We start from the raw sequence: 14,340 nt of genomic DNA on the forward strand, positions 1-14,340 counted from the left end.
GAAAAGTCACCGTGACGAGCAGCCTCCTACGGAAGCCCTGAGGGGCAAGTGAAGAAATTACTTTCTAAATGTTTTCAATCCGTGAGACTTGTGGGAAAAACAAACTGTGAAACCAAGTGAACAAAAGGTTTTTTAAATGTTTCACTTTTTTTTTTTCCTCAGGAAAGATTTTTTCTTCACGTGTGAAAAGTAAAAAAAAAAAAGGTTAGTTGTCTTTTTAGTCATTTTCTGAGTCTGATCTAAATTGTTGATCTAACTTCTAAACTTTTTTCATCTGTGAAGACGTGTGGGGAAACATTTCAGGAGAAAATAAATTCCTGTGTGAAACTGAGTGTGAACATTTTTCTTTATTATTATTATTATTATTATTATTAATAAAAAACTTTTTTTTTTTTCATGAAAATGTTCCATTTTTTCTCCTGAGGAGCAGAGTGAACAATAAATCATGTGTGAAACATTTAAAATAATTGTTGAGATGACATGTGGGAAAAAACATTTCAGGAGGGGAAAATAATCCTGAAACCGAGTGGGAAAAGGAACATTTTCTATTTTTTCAAAAGAAAATTAAAAAACAAAACAAAACAAAAATTTGTTTCAAACTAAAATGTTCTCCTAAAAGTCTTTTCTCACTCGGTTACAGGAATTATTTTTTCCTCCTGAAGTATTTTTTCCCACATTTCTTCTCAACAATTTAAAAAAACAAAACGTTTCACAGATGCATTTTTATTTCACTGTTTCTTGTGAAAAAGGTTTTTTAAAAACATTTTACATATTAAAGAAAAAATTCTCCAGAACTTTTATTTACTACTGAAAATGTTTTTCTTCACTCAGTTTCACATATGAAATAATATATATATATATTTTTATTGTTGTGTTTTTACAGGAGAATAAAATAAACTTTTTCTCCTGATAATCTTTTCTCACTCGGTTTCAGGATTTTTCTTTTCTCCTGTAAATGTTTTTTACCTTCAAGTCATCTCAACAATTATTTTTAAACGTTTCACATATGACATTTATTTTTCACTCTGCTCTCCTGGGAAAGAAAATCTAAACTTTTTTTGTTGTGTTTTTTCTGGAGAAAATAAAAACGAAAAACAAAAAACAAAAAAACTTTCAGGTATAAAAGAAGTTTGAAGAAATTTTCTTTTCTGTGTGAAATGTTTTAAAAAACTTTGGGGTTTTTTCAGGAACATTTTCTATTTTTTTCATGAGGAGCAGATTAATAAAAAAAACTGTCGAGATGACTTGAAGGTAAAAAACATTTACAGGAGAAAAAAAGAAAAATCCTGAAACTGATCTTCAGGAGAAATGTTTTTGTTTTTTAGCTCAAATACAAAAATATTTTGTGCGCAAATATTGTTCTTCACTCAGTTTCACATATGAAAAAAACAAACAAAAAATTGTTATGTTTTTTCAGGAGAATTAAAAAAACTTGGTTAAAAAAAACTTTTTCTCCTGTAAGTGTTTTTAAACGTTTCACACATGAAATTTGTTTTTCACTCTTCTCATGAAAATAATACAACATTTTCCTAAAAAAAAGAAGTTTTTTTTAAAAACGTTTCACATATAAAAATTAATAAACAAACATGAACAAAGTTTCTTGTTGTCTTCATTTCAGGGTTTCAAACAAAGCTGATGGAGAAAAGTTAGAAGTGTCTCCAACTCAACAACTCACTAAATTGAGACATTTTTAAAGGGAGTCTGGTGACTTTCTCCACAGATGACAAAGAAGGAGCCTATCTTGGTCACTGTTTAGTGTATTTGGAAAGATTTGACATGTTCACATCAATAAAATGTCTTCTTTCATAAAAGTTGTTGTTTTGTGGTTCTTGTATTTGAGTCTGATGTTGTAGCGTAGGGCTCAAAAAAGATGCTTGCTAAGCAAAAGTTGGGCGCCAGACAGGAGCACAAGGCAGCCTGTCGTTTATTCCTCTAATAAAAAAAACCCATAGATAACCCCAAAACATTTGTCAACTCAACACCATACAAAATCCCAGCTAGCTCAAGGCCCTAGCTACAAAAGATAATTAACCCAAGCAAAACACGGGCCAACAAAACGACTGAAAACAAAAAGTTAATTGTTCACCACGCTAGACGAATCAAAAATCAAACAGATAAATCAAAGTAGGAAAACCAAAGGTAATCGGACAATAAATCAACAGATTGCAAAAACCAAATAACAAATTCAAATTCAAAATGCACATCCCAAAAAGCCATATCATTAAATAACAAAAAACGCATTCACCATCAAAAAACATGTGTGAATGGGGGTCAATGCAGTTCAGCTCTTTCTGAGTTCAGGTTAGTTGAAGTTCGTGAGGGTGTGTACCAAGGTGTGTCTGTGTGTGTGTGGGGGGGGGGGCCACTTAGCTGTAGAGTTGGCTGAGCCGAGTTTCAGACTGATTGTACGCTCCGAGTACCGCGTAAAAGACATCAGATGGATTGATCCACACTCCGGGGGGGCGTTTAGTCCTTCTCAAGTGTTTAACTCCTCTGCAGCGCCGATTAGCTTGGGTATCTCCTCTTACTCTCGCTTCCTCCTTTCTCCTCCATGCTTTCTTTGTCTATCTGACCAAACATTTTTTTCCCCCCAACTCCCAGGTGAACTTAATTACTTCCTAGTCCCTCCCCTTCCTCTAAGGAGGGAAGGCAGTGATTCACTTCCTGCCACAATGTTTTCATGCTACTTTCTACTTCTACTACATCACATCTCTGAAGGAAACACTTCACTTTTTACTCGACTACGTGTCTCTGACAGCTTTAGTCACTTTACACACTCAGATTTCTGCACACACAACTTACACAGAGTTTATGAAATATGACATTGAGAGACTGAGAGGACCAGAGTCCTGGGAGTGGTCAGTGAACACATCGTACATTTCTATGATCCCTTCTAGTGAACGGACCCTGTCAGTGTTTGACTTTTATATGTGACGTGTTTGTTCTGCTGCAACATGAATCAGACAGAGATGATAGAAACATGCAGCCATCAACAAAGCCTGCAGAGCCCACAAGTGTTTCACAACTAAGAGGAAATGTTTTCAGACGTGGAGCAGGTTTTAACTGAGGCTTCATCGTAAATGATTCACAGAGTTGCTCCTCTTCCTGGAGTGATTCAGCTCAATGAGCCCTCCCTCTTCTCTCTGCTCTCAAACACAGCCAGCTCCACCCTGCCCATGTATTTCCTTTCAGATCTACAGTGTGAAGGAGGGTGTAACTGAGCTGACGGCCTCGTTCACTGCACAAACACACGCTGTTCAGATCAGAGCTCAGACTAGTTTCACTTACCAGGAAGTGAAGCTCAGACGGTCGTCGACACAGAGAGGTGAAATGGCACAAAAAGGAGTTCAGCTGGACCGAGAGACTTTCTCTTGTCCGATCTGTTTGGATCTACTGAAGGATCCGGTGACTACTCCCTGTGGACACAGCTACTGCAGCAACTGTATTAAAGACCACTGGGACACAGAGGATGAGAGGAGGATCTACAGCTGCCCTCAGTGCAGGAAGAGCTTCACACCGAGGCCTGAGATGCTGAAAAACACCATGTTAGCAGCTTTAGTGGAGGAGCTGAAGAAGACTGGACTCCAAGCTGCTCCTGCTGATCACTGCTATGCTGGAGCTGAAGATGTGGCCTGTGATGTCTGCACTGGGAGGAAACTGAGAGCAGTTAAGTCCTGTCTGCAGTGTGTGGCCTCTTACTGTGAGCAACACCTGCAGCCTCATTATGAATCACCTACATTTAAGAAACACAAGCTGGTGGAGCCGTCCAAGAAGCTCCAGGAGAACATCTGCTCTCGTCACGATGAGGTACTGAAGATTTTCTGCCGTACTGATCAGCAGTGTATCTGTATTTTGTGCTCCATGGACGAACATAAAGGCCATGACACAGTGTCAGCTGCAGCAGAGAGGACTGAGAGGCAGAGAGAGCTGGAGGGGAGTCGACAAAACATCCAGCAGAGAATCCAGGACAGAGAGGAAGATGTGAAGGTGCTTCAACAGGAGGTGGAGGCCATCAATGGCTCTGCTGATGAAGCAGCGGAGCACAGTGAGAAGATCTTCACCCAGCTGATCCGTCTCATGGAGAAAAGACGCTCTGATGTGAAGCAGCAGGTCAGATCCCAGCAGGAAACTGAAGTGAGTCGAGTCAAAGAGCTTCAGGAGAAGCTGGAGCAGGAGATCACTGAGCTGAAGAGGAAAGACGCTGAGCTGAAGAAGCTCTCACACACAGAGGATCACAACCAGTTTCTACACAACTGCCCCTCACTGTCAGCACTCAGTGAGTCTACACACTCATCCAGCATCAATATCCGTCCTCTGAAGTACTTTGAGGATGTGACAGCAGCTGTGTCAGAGGTCAGAGACAAACTACAGGACGTCCTGAGAGACACATGGACAAACATCTCACTGACAGTGACTCAAGTGGATGTTTTACTGTCAAACCCACAACCAGAGAACAAGACCAGAGCTGACTTCTTAAGATATTCATCTGACATCACACTGGATCCAAACACAGCACACAAACATCTGTTATTATCTGAGGGGAACAGAAAAGCAACATTAATGTATCAACCACAGTCTTATTCTGATCATCCAGACAGATTCACTTCCTGGCAGCAGGTCCTGAGTAGAGAGAGTCTGACTGGACGTTGTTACTGGGAGGTGGAGTGGAGAGGAAGAGGAGTTGGTGTAGCAGTCGCATACAAGAACATCAACAGAGCAGGGAGGACAAATGAATGTAGATTTGGATTTAATGACAAATCTTGGTCATTACGTTGTTACACAAACAGTTATCAGTTTTATTACAACAAAGTCCAAACTCCCGTCTCAGGTCCTCGGTCCTCCAGAGTTGGAGTGTACCTGGATCACAGAGCAGGTATTCTGTCCTTCTACAGCGTCTCTGACACCATCACTCTCCTCCACAGAGTCCAGACCACATTCACTCAGCCTCTCTATGCTGGAGTTTGGCTGCATTACTTTGGAGACTCTGCTGAGTTCAGTAGACTGAAATAGACAGAAGACATTTAAGGGACACTGAGTTAAATCAGTCTCATGTTGTCTTCATGTTTGTCGCTGATCGTTGTGGCATTTCTTCACCTGTCAATCAAACTTTCTGGGCGGTACTTTGACGCCTCCTCATTTGTTGTTGTGTAAATGTTTGAGGTGTTTTCAGGTGACACTCCTTCCTGTGTCTGTTCAGCCACAGAGGCTCTCGCTGCTCCTGATGAGGTTTGTTTCCCTCAGCTGATTTGTCTCTTTATTAAAATGTGAGCGTCTCTGTGCTCTAACTGCATGTTGAATATTTGTACTCATGTATTTGTATGTTGTTGTTTCTCTTCCACTGCGTGAGTCTGAAGACAGAAAGCAGCAGACCTTCATTTATTGTAGATGTTTTGTGCTATGGAAGCTCATTTCTGCCAGAAAAATAGAAAAAGAAACATGAAAACTCAAAATTGAAATGAAAACACAATCATGAGATGATGAAGTGACTTTTATCTCATAATAATAACTGATGGTTATAATTGTTGACGTCATACTTTTGACTCTCTCTCTCATAATTATGTCTCATGACAATATTTTTATTCTCAAGTTTCCATCTTGTTGTTTTTAAGCTTCACATCATGAATAAACAAACACGAACAAAGTTTCTTCTCGTCTTCATTTCAGGGTTTCAAACAAAGCTGATGGAGAAAAGATGAAAATGTGTGTGTGGCTCCACCTGCTGTTATTTTAATGACAGAGGAAAATCTACACTGAATAACTTCTGCACACGTTTTAATATTGACCTTCACTTCAATGAGCCTCAGAAATGAGCCAGGAGAAAAAAAATTAACAAAAAACAATAAAACTTTCAGATGTCAAGTTCTGAAGAAATTTTCTTTTATATGTGAAACGTTTTAAAAAACTTTGGGTTTTTTTCAGGAACATTTTCTATTTTTTTCATGAGGAGCAGATTAATAAATAAATGTCACGTGTGAAACGTTTAAAAAAAACAACATGTGGGGAAAAAACATTTCAGGAGAAAAAAAAAAAATCCTGAAACTGATTTTCAGCAGAAATGTTTTTTTGGCTCAAATACAGAAGTGCAAGTATGAAAGAAAATATCTCGTGTGCACGAGAAACATTTAAGTTTTCTCCCCATGTCCCTTCAGGGCCTCCGTAGTTTCTGCTTCCTGTGTAAAATCAAGTTGTTGCAGGAGAAAGTTTTTGTTGTCAGGTTCACAATAGACGTGTGTTGTGTTTAATGTGCATGGGAAATTAAATGTCCTTTGCACTTCAGCCTCTAGTGGTCAAAATGAGTATTACAGAAACAAACACAGAAAAAAGTTTGTTTTACACGTGAATAAAAAACATCAACATTTTTTCCTCCTGAATTTTTTCCCCACGTATTCACAGATGATAAAATAGAGAATGGATCACCAGAAAAAACATTTTGGGCGACAGTTTATTTTCCATGTGTGAAACACTTGAAGCCACTAGAGGCTGAAGTGCAGCACCACCTCATATTCTCCACAGTGTGAGCGTCCATGTTTTATTCCAGAGGAGCTTTAATTTCCCGTGCACACTAAACACAACATACATCTACTGTGAACCTTACAAAAACATTTTCCTGACATTTATTTTCACACATGAAAAAAATAGAAAGAGAAAATGTTCCTGAATTTATTTTTTTTCTGCAGATTCATTTTCTATTTGTTTCATCTGTGAAGACATGTGGGGAAAAATCTGCAGAAGAAAAATATTGTTAGGAGCCTTTTTATGTGTGAAATCAAGTTGTTGCAGGAGAGTATTTTCTGTGAGTCTCTCAGTCTGTATGTTGTGTTTTAGTGTGCACAGAGAAATTAACACAAAACTTGATTTCACACAAAATCTTTCCTGAATTTCTTCACATGAAAAAAATAGAAAATTTTCCAGAAAAAAAGTTTTTTTTAAACATTTCACACATGAAAATAAATTCTCCTGAAAACATTGTTTTCTGCAGAAGAGACGTCTTCACAGATGAAAATGGTTAAATCGATCACCAGAAAACAATTTCAGGATTTTTTAAAATTTCTATTTTTTTCATGTGAGAAAATAAATGTCAGGAGAATTTTGTTTTACATTTTTATTTTTTTTTAGATTTCTTTTTCTTGTGTAAAATCAAGTTGTTGCAGGAGAATGTTTTTGCTGTAAGTTCACAATAGACTGAACGCACATGAACGCTCACACTGTTTATAATATGAATAGTGATTCAGCCTCTAGTGGTCAAAATGAGTGTGACAGAAACAAACAGAATTTTCTCCTGACAAAACTATTTTTGTTTCTTCCCGTTTTACACAAAGAGAAATGAAAAGACTCAGTTTCACAAATAAAAAAAAATCTGCTGGAAAAAAAACAAAAAACGTGAAAAAAAAATTCATGAAAAAAATATTTCAGGTTTTTGTTTTCACTCAGTTTCACAAAGGAAGTCTTTTTTAAATAAAATAAAATATATAACCCTAAACCCACTTTTCAACATTCGGCTTTAACATTATTTTCCTCATATAAGATGCTGAGGACACGACCTGCTGCCACATTACTGTTGTTTGGTCTCGTAACGTCGCTTTGTGGGTTGAAGTGTGAGACTTTCTCTTATTTTGAGTGATATCCACTGAAGGATCTGTTTAGTTGTCAGACTGAACCCGTCAGACCGTCACACTCCTGGTCTCACCCTGCCGGCTTCCTCTCACACACAGACAGCGAGGCGGAATAACGCCGCGATATTCCCGCCAAGAAAAGGAAGTGTGAAAGGAGCTAAAGTCTAAACAAAGACAGAAACAACTTCTAGATTTACAAGAAGGAACAAATAATGAAGAATTAGTCAGAGACAGTTTATAAAGTGTCTCCAACTCAACAACTCACTAAATTGAGCGTTTTTCTAAGGGAGTCTGGTGACTTTCTCCACGGGGACAAAGAAGTCGCCTATACTGGTTACTGTTTAGTGTATTTGTAAAATGTGACATGTTTAGCATCAATAAAATGTTTCTTCTTTCATAAATTGAGTGTAAATGGTGAAATCAGTGTAAACAGTGTTCAAACAGCTGCTAAATGTTGGCAGGTCAGACTTTAGCACTTTAGACACAGAAGCAGACAGGCTGGTGCAGCCATGCTGCCACAAACTGACACTTTTTACAAGTAAGATAAAAACTAATTGTTAAACATTTAATGCCGAATTTACAAGAAGGAACAAATAATGAAGGATTAGTCAGAGACAGTTTATAAAGTGTATAAAGTTTCTCCTAACTCAACAACTCACTAAATTGACCGTTTTTCTAAGGGAGTCTGGTGACTTTCTCCACAGATGACAAAGAAGGAGCCTATCTTGGTCACTGTTTACTGTATTTGTAAAGATTTGATATGTTCACATCAATAAAATATCTTCTTTCATAAAAGTTGTTGTTTTGTGGTTCTTGTATTTGAGTCTGATGTTTTCATGCTACTTTCTACTTCTACTACATCACATCTCTGAGGGAAACGCTTCACTTTTTACTCGACTACGTGTCTCTGACAGCTTTAGTCACTTTACACACTCAGATTTCTGCACACACAACTTACACAGAGTTTATGAAATATGACATTGAGAGACTGAGAGGACCAGAGTCCTGGGAGTGGTCAGTGAACACATCGTACATTTCTATGATCCCTTCTAGTGAACGGACCCTGTCAGTGTTTGACTTTTATATGTGACGTGTTTGTTCTGCTGCAACATGAATCAGACAGAGATGATAGAAACATGCAGCCATCAACAAAGCCTGCAGAGCCCACAAGTGTTTCACAACTAAGAGGAAATGTTTTCAGACGTGGAGCAGGTTTTAACTGAGGCTTCATCGCACATGATTCACAGAGCCGCTCCACTTCCTGGAGTGATTCAGCTTGATGAGCCCTCCCTCTTCTCTCTGCTCTCAAACACAGCCAGCTCCACCCTGCCCAGGTATTTCCTTTCAGATCTGCAGTGTGAAGGAGGGTGTAACTGAGCTGACGGCCTCGTTCACTGCACAAACACACGCTGTTCAGATCAGAGCTCAGACTAGTTTCACTTACCAGGAAGTGAAGCTCAGACGGTCGTCGACACAGAGAGGTGAAATGGCACAAAAAGGAGTTCAGCTGGACCGAGAGACTTTCTCTTGTTCCATCTGTTTGGATCTACTGAAGGATCCGGTGACTACTCCCTGTGGACACAGCTACTGCAGCAACTGTATTAAAGACCACTGGGATGAAGAGGAGAAGAAGGAAACCTACAGCTGCCCCGAGTGCAGGAAGAGCTTCACACCGAGGCCTGAGATGCTGAAAAGCACCATGTTAGCAGCTTTAGTGGAGCAGCTGAAGAAGACTGGACTCCAAGCTGCTCCTGCTGATCACTGCTATGCTGGAGCTGAAGATGTGGCCTGTGATGTCTGCACTGGGAGGAAACTGAGAGCAGTTAAGTCCTGTCTGCAGTGTGTGGCCTCTTACTGTGAGCAACACCTGCAGCCTCATTATGAAGCAGCTACATTTAAGAAACACAAGCTGGTGGAGCCGTCCAAGAAGCTCCAGGAGAACATCTGCTCTCGTCACGATGAGGTGATGAAGATGTTCTGCCGTACTGATCAGCAGTGTATCTGTTATCTCTGCCCTGTGGACGAACATAAAGGCCACGACACAGTGTCAGCTGCAGCAGAGAGGACTGAGAGGCAGAGAGAGCTGGAGGGGAGTCGACAAAACATCCAGCAGAGAATCCAGGACAGAGAGGAAGATGTGAAGGTGCTTCAACAGGAGGTGGAGGCCATCAATGGCTCTGCTGATGAAGCAGTGGAGCACAGTGAGAAGATCTTCACCGAGCTGATCCGTCTCATGGAGAAAAGACGCTCTGATGTGAAGCAGCAGGTCAGATCCCAGCAGGAAACTGAAGTGAGTCGAGTCAAAGAGCTTCAGGAGAAGCTGGAGCAGGAGATCACTGAGCTGAAGAGGAAAGACGCTGAGCTGAAGAAGCTCTCACACACAGAGGATCACAACCAGTTTCTACACAACTACCCCTCACTGTCAGCACTCAGTGAGTCTACACACTCATCCAGCATCAATATCCGTCCTCTGAGATACTTTGAGGATGTGACAGCAGCTGTGTCAGAGGTCAGAGACAAACTACAGGACGTCCTGAGAGAAACATGGACAAACATCTCACTGACAGTGACTCAAGTGGATGTTTTACTGTCAAACCCACAACCAGAGAACATGACCAGAGCTGACTTCTTAAGATATTCATGTGACATCACACTGGATCCAAACACAGCAAACACACATCTGTTATTATCTGAGGGGAACAGAAAAGCAACATTAGTGAGACAACAACAGTCTTATTCTGATCATCCAGACAGATTCACTGACTTGTGGCAGGTCCTGAGTAGAGAGAGTCTGACTGGACGTTGTTACTGGGAGGTGGAGTGGAGAGAAGGAGTTGATGTAGCAGTCGCATACAAGAACATCAGCAGAGCAGGGAGGACAGATGAATGTATATTTGGACTAAATGACAAATCTTGGTCATTACATTGTTACACAGACAGTTATCAGTTTTGGTACAACAACATCCAAACTCCCGTCTCAGGTCCTGTGTCCTCCAGAGTTGGAGTGTACCTGGATCACAGAGCAGGTATTCTGTCCTTCTACAGCGTCTCTGACACCATCACTCTCCTCCACAGAGTCCAGACCACATTCACTGAACCTCTCTATGCTGGAGTTCACCTCGATTACTTTGGAGCCTCTGCTGAGTTCAGTAGACTGAAATAGACAGAAGACATTTAAGGGACACTGAGTTAAATCAGTCTCATGTTGTCTTCATGTTTGTCGCTGATCGTTGTGGCATTTCTTCACCTGTCAATCAAACTTTCTGGGCGGTACTTTGACGCCTCCTCATTTGTTGTTGTGTAAATGTTTGAGGTGTTTTCAGGTGACACTCCTTCCTGTGTCTGTTCAGCCACGGAGGCTCTCGCTGCTCCTGATGAGGTTTGTTTCCCTCAGCTGATTTGTCTTTTTATTAAAATGTGAGCGTCTCTGTGCTCTAACTGCATGTTGAATATTTGTACTCATGTATTTGTATGTTGTTGTTTCTCTTCCACTGCGTGAGTCTGAAGACAGAAAGCAGCAGACCTTCATTTATTGTAGATGTTTTGTGCTATGGAAGCTCATTTCTGCCAGAAAAATAGAAAAAGAAACATGAAAACTCAAAATTGAAATGAAAACACAATCATGAGATGATGAAGTGACTTTTATCTCATAATAATAACTGATGGTTGTAATTGTTGACGTCATACTTTTGACTCTCTCTCATAATTATGTCTCATGACAATATTTTTATTCTCAAGTTTCCATCTTGTTGTTTTTAAGCTTCACATCATGAATAAACAAACAGGAACAAAGTTTCTTCTCGTCTTCATTTCAGGGTTTCAAACAAAGCTGATGGAGAAAAGATGAAAATGTGTGTGTGGCTCCACCTGCTGTTATTTTAATGACAGAGGAAAATCTACACTGAATAACTTCTGCACACGTTTTAATATTGACCTTCACTTCAATGAGCCTCAGAAATGAGCCAGGAGGAAAAAAAATAACAAAAAACAATAAAACTTTCAGATGTTAAGTTCTGAAGAAATTTTCTTTTATATCTGAAATGTTTTTAAAAACTTTGGGTTTTTTCAGGAACATTTTCTATTTTTTTCATGAGGAGCAGATTAATAAATAAATGTCACGTGTGAAACGTTTAAAAAAAAACAACATGTGGGGAAAAAACATTTCAGGAGAAAAAAAAAAAATCCTGAAACTGATTTTCAGCAGAAATGTTTTTTTGGCTCAAATACAGAAGTGCAAGTATGAAAGAAAATATCTCGTGTGCACGAGAAACATTTAAGTTTTCTCCCCATGTCCCTTCAGGGGCTCCGTAGTTTCTGCTTCCTGTGTAAAATCAAGTTGTTGCAGGAGAAAGTTTTTGTTGTCAGGTTCACAATAGAAGTGTGTTGTGTTTAATGTGCATGGGAAATGAAAACTCCTTTGCACTTCAGCCTCTAGTGGTCAAAATGAGTATTACAGAAACAAACACAGAAAAAAGTTTGTTTTACACGTGAATAAAAAACATCAACACTTTTTCCTCCTGAATTTTTTCCCCACATATTCACAGATGATAAAATAGAGAATGGATCACCAGAAAAAACATTTTGGGCGACAGTTTATTTTCCATGTGTGAAACACTTAAAGCCACTAGAGGCTGAAGTGCAGCACCACCTCATATTCTCCACAGTGTGAGCGTCCATGTTTTATTCCAGAGGAGCTTTAATTTCCCGTGCACACTAAACACAACATACATCTACTGTGAACCTTACAAAAACATTTTCCTGACATTTATTTTCACACATGAAAAAAATAGAAAGAGAAAATGTTCCTGAATTTATTTTTTTTCCTGCAGATTCATTTTCTATTTGTTTCATCTGTGAAGACATGTGGGGAAAAATCTGCAGAAGAAAAATATTGTTAGGAGCCTTTTTATGTGTGAAATCAAGTTGTTGCAGGAGAGTATTTTCTGTGAGTCTCTCAGTCTGTATGTTGTGTTTTACTGTGCACAGAGAAATTAACACAAAACTTCATTTCACACAAAATCTTTCCTGAATTTCTGAAAATCTTCCAGAAAAAAAGTTTTTTAAAACATTTCACACATGAAAATAAATTCTCCTGAAAACATTGTTTTCTGCAGAAGAGACGTCTTCACAGATGAAAATGGTTAAATCGATCACCAGAAAACAATTTCAGGATTTTTTAAAATTTCTATTTTTTTCATGTGAGAAAATAAATGTCAGGAGAATTTTGTTTTAAATTTTTATTTTTTTTTAGATTTCTTTTTCTTGTGTAAAATCAAGTTGTTGCAGGAGAATGTTTTCGCTGTAAGTTCACAATAGACTGAACGCACATGAACGCTCACACTGTTTATAATATGAGGTAGTGATTCAGCCTCTAGTGGTCAAAATGAGTGTGACAGAAACAAACAGAATTTTCTCCTGACAAAACTATTTTTGTTTCTTCCTGTTTCACACAAAGAGAAATGAAAAGACTCAGTTTCACGAATAAAAAAAACAAATCCGCTTGAAAAAAAACGTGAAAAATTCATGAAAAAATATTTCAGGTGAATTTTTTTTAGGTTTTTTGTCGCGTGTGAACTGAAGTCGTTGCAGGAGAATGTTTTTTGTGAGTCTCACAGTAGATGAATGTTGTGTTTTAGTGTGCACAGAGAAATGAACATGAAACTTGTTAACATGAACTTTTTTCATTCTGCTTCACATGAATTGTTTTAAACTGAAATTTCTTTTCCCCTCAAAAAATGAGACCAACATTTTGATTCAGACTTAGAAAATGGGTCACCACAAACAAACGATGCGTTCACTGGCCCCTCAGGGCTTCTGTCGGCGGCTTCCCCTCATTTAATTTGGTGATTTTATTTTCTATACAAGTCAGTAACTAGGCCGTAACTATGGCAACACAAAAGCAGAAGGCGACAAACACGTGTGAGGTTTTTTTTTTGCTCTTAATAATTTTTAGGTGACAATTTTTTTATTCAGGAAAATTTTCTTTCCTTGTTCTTTTTTTTGTGTTTAGTGTTCTTTGACAAATCTGTGTTTGTTTTCACTCAGTTTCACAAAGGAAGTCTTTTTAAATAAAATAAAATATATAACCCTAAACCCACTTTTCAACATTCGGCTTTAACATTATTTTCCTCATATAAGATGCTGAGGACACGACCTGCTGCCACATTACTGTTGTTTGCTCTCGTAACGTTGCTTTGTGGGTTGAAGTGTGAGACTTTCTCTTATTTTGAGTGATATCCACTGAAGGATCTGTTTAGTTGTCAGACTGAACCCGTCAGACCGTCACACTCCTGGTCTCACCCTGCCGGCTTCCTCTCACACACAGACAGCGAGGCGGAATAACGCCGCGATATTCCCGCCAAGAAAAGGAAGTGTGAAAGGAGCTAAAGTCTAAACAAAGACAGAAACAACTTCTAGATTTACAACAAGGAACAAATAATGAAGAATTAGTCAGAGACAGTTTATAAAGTGTCTGCAACTCAACAACTCACTAAATTGAGCGTTTTTCTAAGGGAGTCTGGTGACTTTCTCCACGGGGACAAAGAAGTCGCCTATACTGGTTACTGTTTAGTGTATTTGTAAAATGTGACATGTTTAGCGTCAATAAAATGTTTCTTCTTTCATAAATTGAGTGTAAATGGTGAAATCAGTGTAAACAGTGTGTTCAAACAGCTGCTAAATGTTGGCAGGTCAGACTTTAGCACTTTAGACACAGAAGCAGACAGGC

The 14,340-nt window shown here is 38.9% G+C and overlaps 2 protein-coding genes and 1 long non-coding RNA gene across 5 annotated transcripts in view; 2 read left to right on the forward strand and 1 right to left on the reverse strand.

Annotated features, from left to right (window-relative positions):
- LOC141011761 (uncharacterized) overlaps window positions 1-14,340 on the reverse strand; it is a 72,860-nt gene that overhangs the window by 5,510 nt on the left and 53,010 nt on the right. The window lies entirely within an intron of this gene.
- On the forward strand, window positions 3,252-5,642 carry LOC141011753 (tripartite motif-containing protein 16-like). Its single transcript, XM_073485018.1, has one exon. The coding sequence runs from the start codon at window positions 3,331-3,333 to the stop codon at window positions 5,008-5,010; it is 1,680 nt and encodes a 559-aa protein (XP_073341119.1). The 5' UTR covers window positions 3,252-3,330; the 3' UTR covers window positions 5,011-5,642.
- Window positions 9,015-11,399, forward strand: LOC141011752 (tripartite motif-containing protein 16-like). The gene has a single exon (XM_073485017.1). It carries the CDS (start codon window positions 9,100-9,102, stop codon window positions 10,774-10,776), a length of 1,677 nt encoding a protein of 558 aa, XP_073341118.1. The 5' UTR covers window positions 9,015-9,099; the 3' UTR covers window positions 10,777-11,399.

The sequence above is a fragment of the Pagrus major genome, chromosome 17 (assembly GCF_040436345.1).
Source record: "Pagrus major chromosome 17, Pma_NU_1.0".
NCBI classification, from domain to species: Eukaryota; Metazoa; Chordata; class Actinopteri; order Spariformes; family Sparidae; genus Pagrus; species Pagrus major.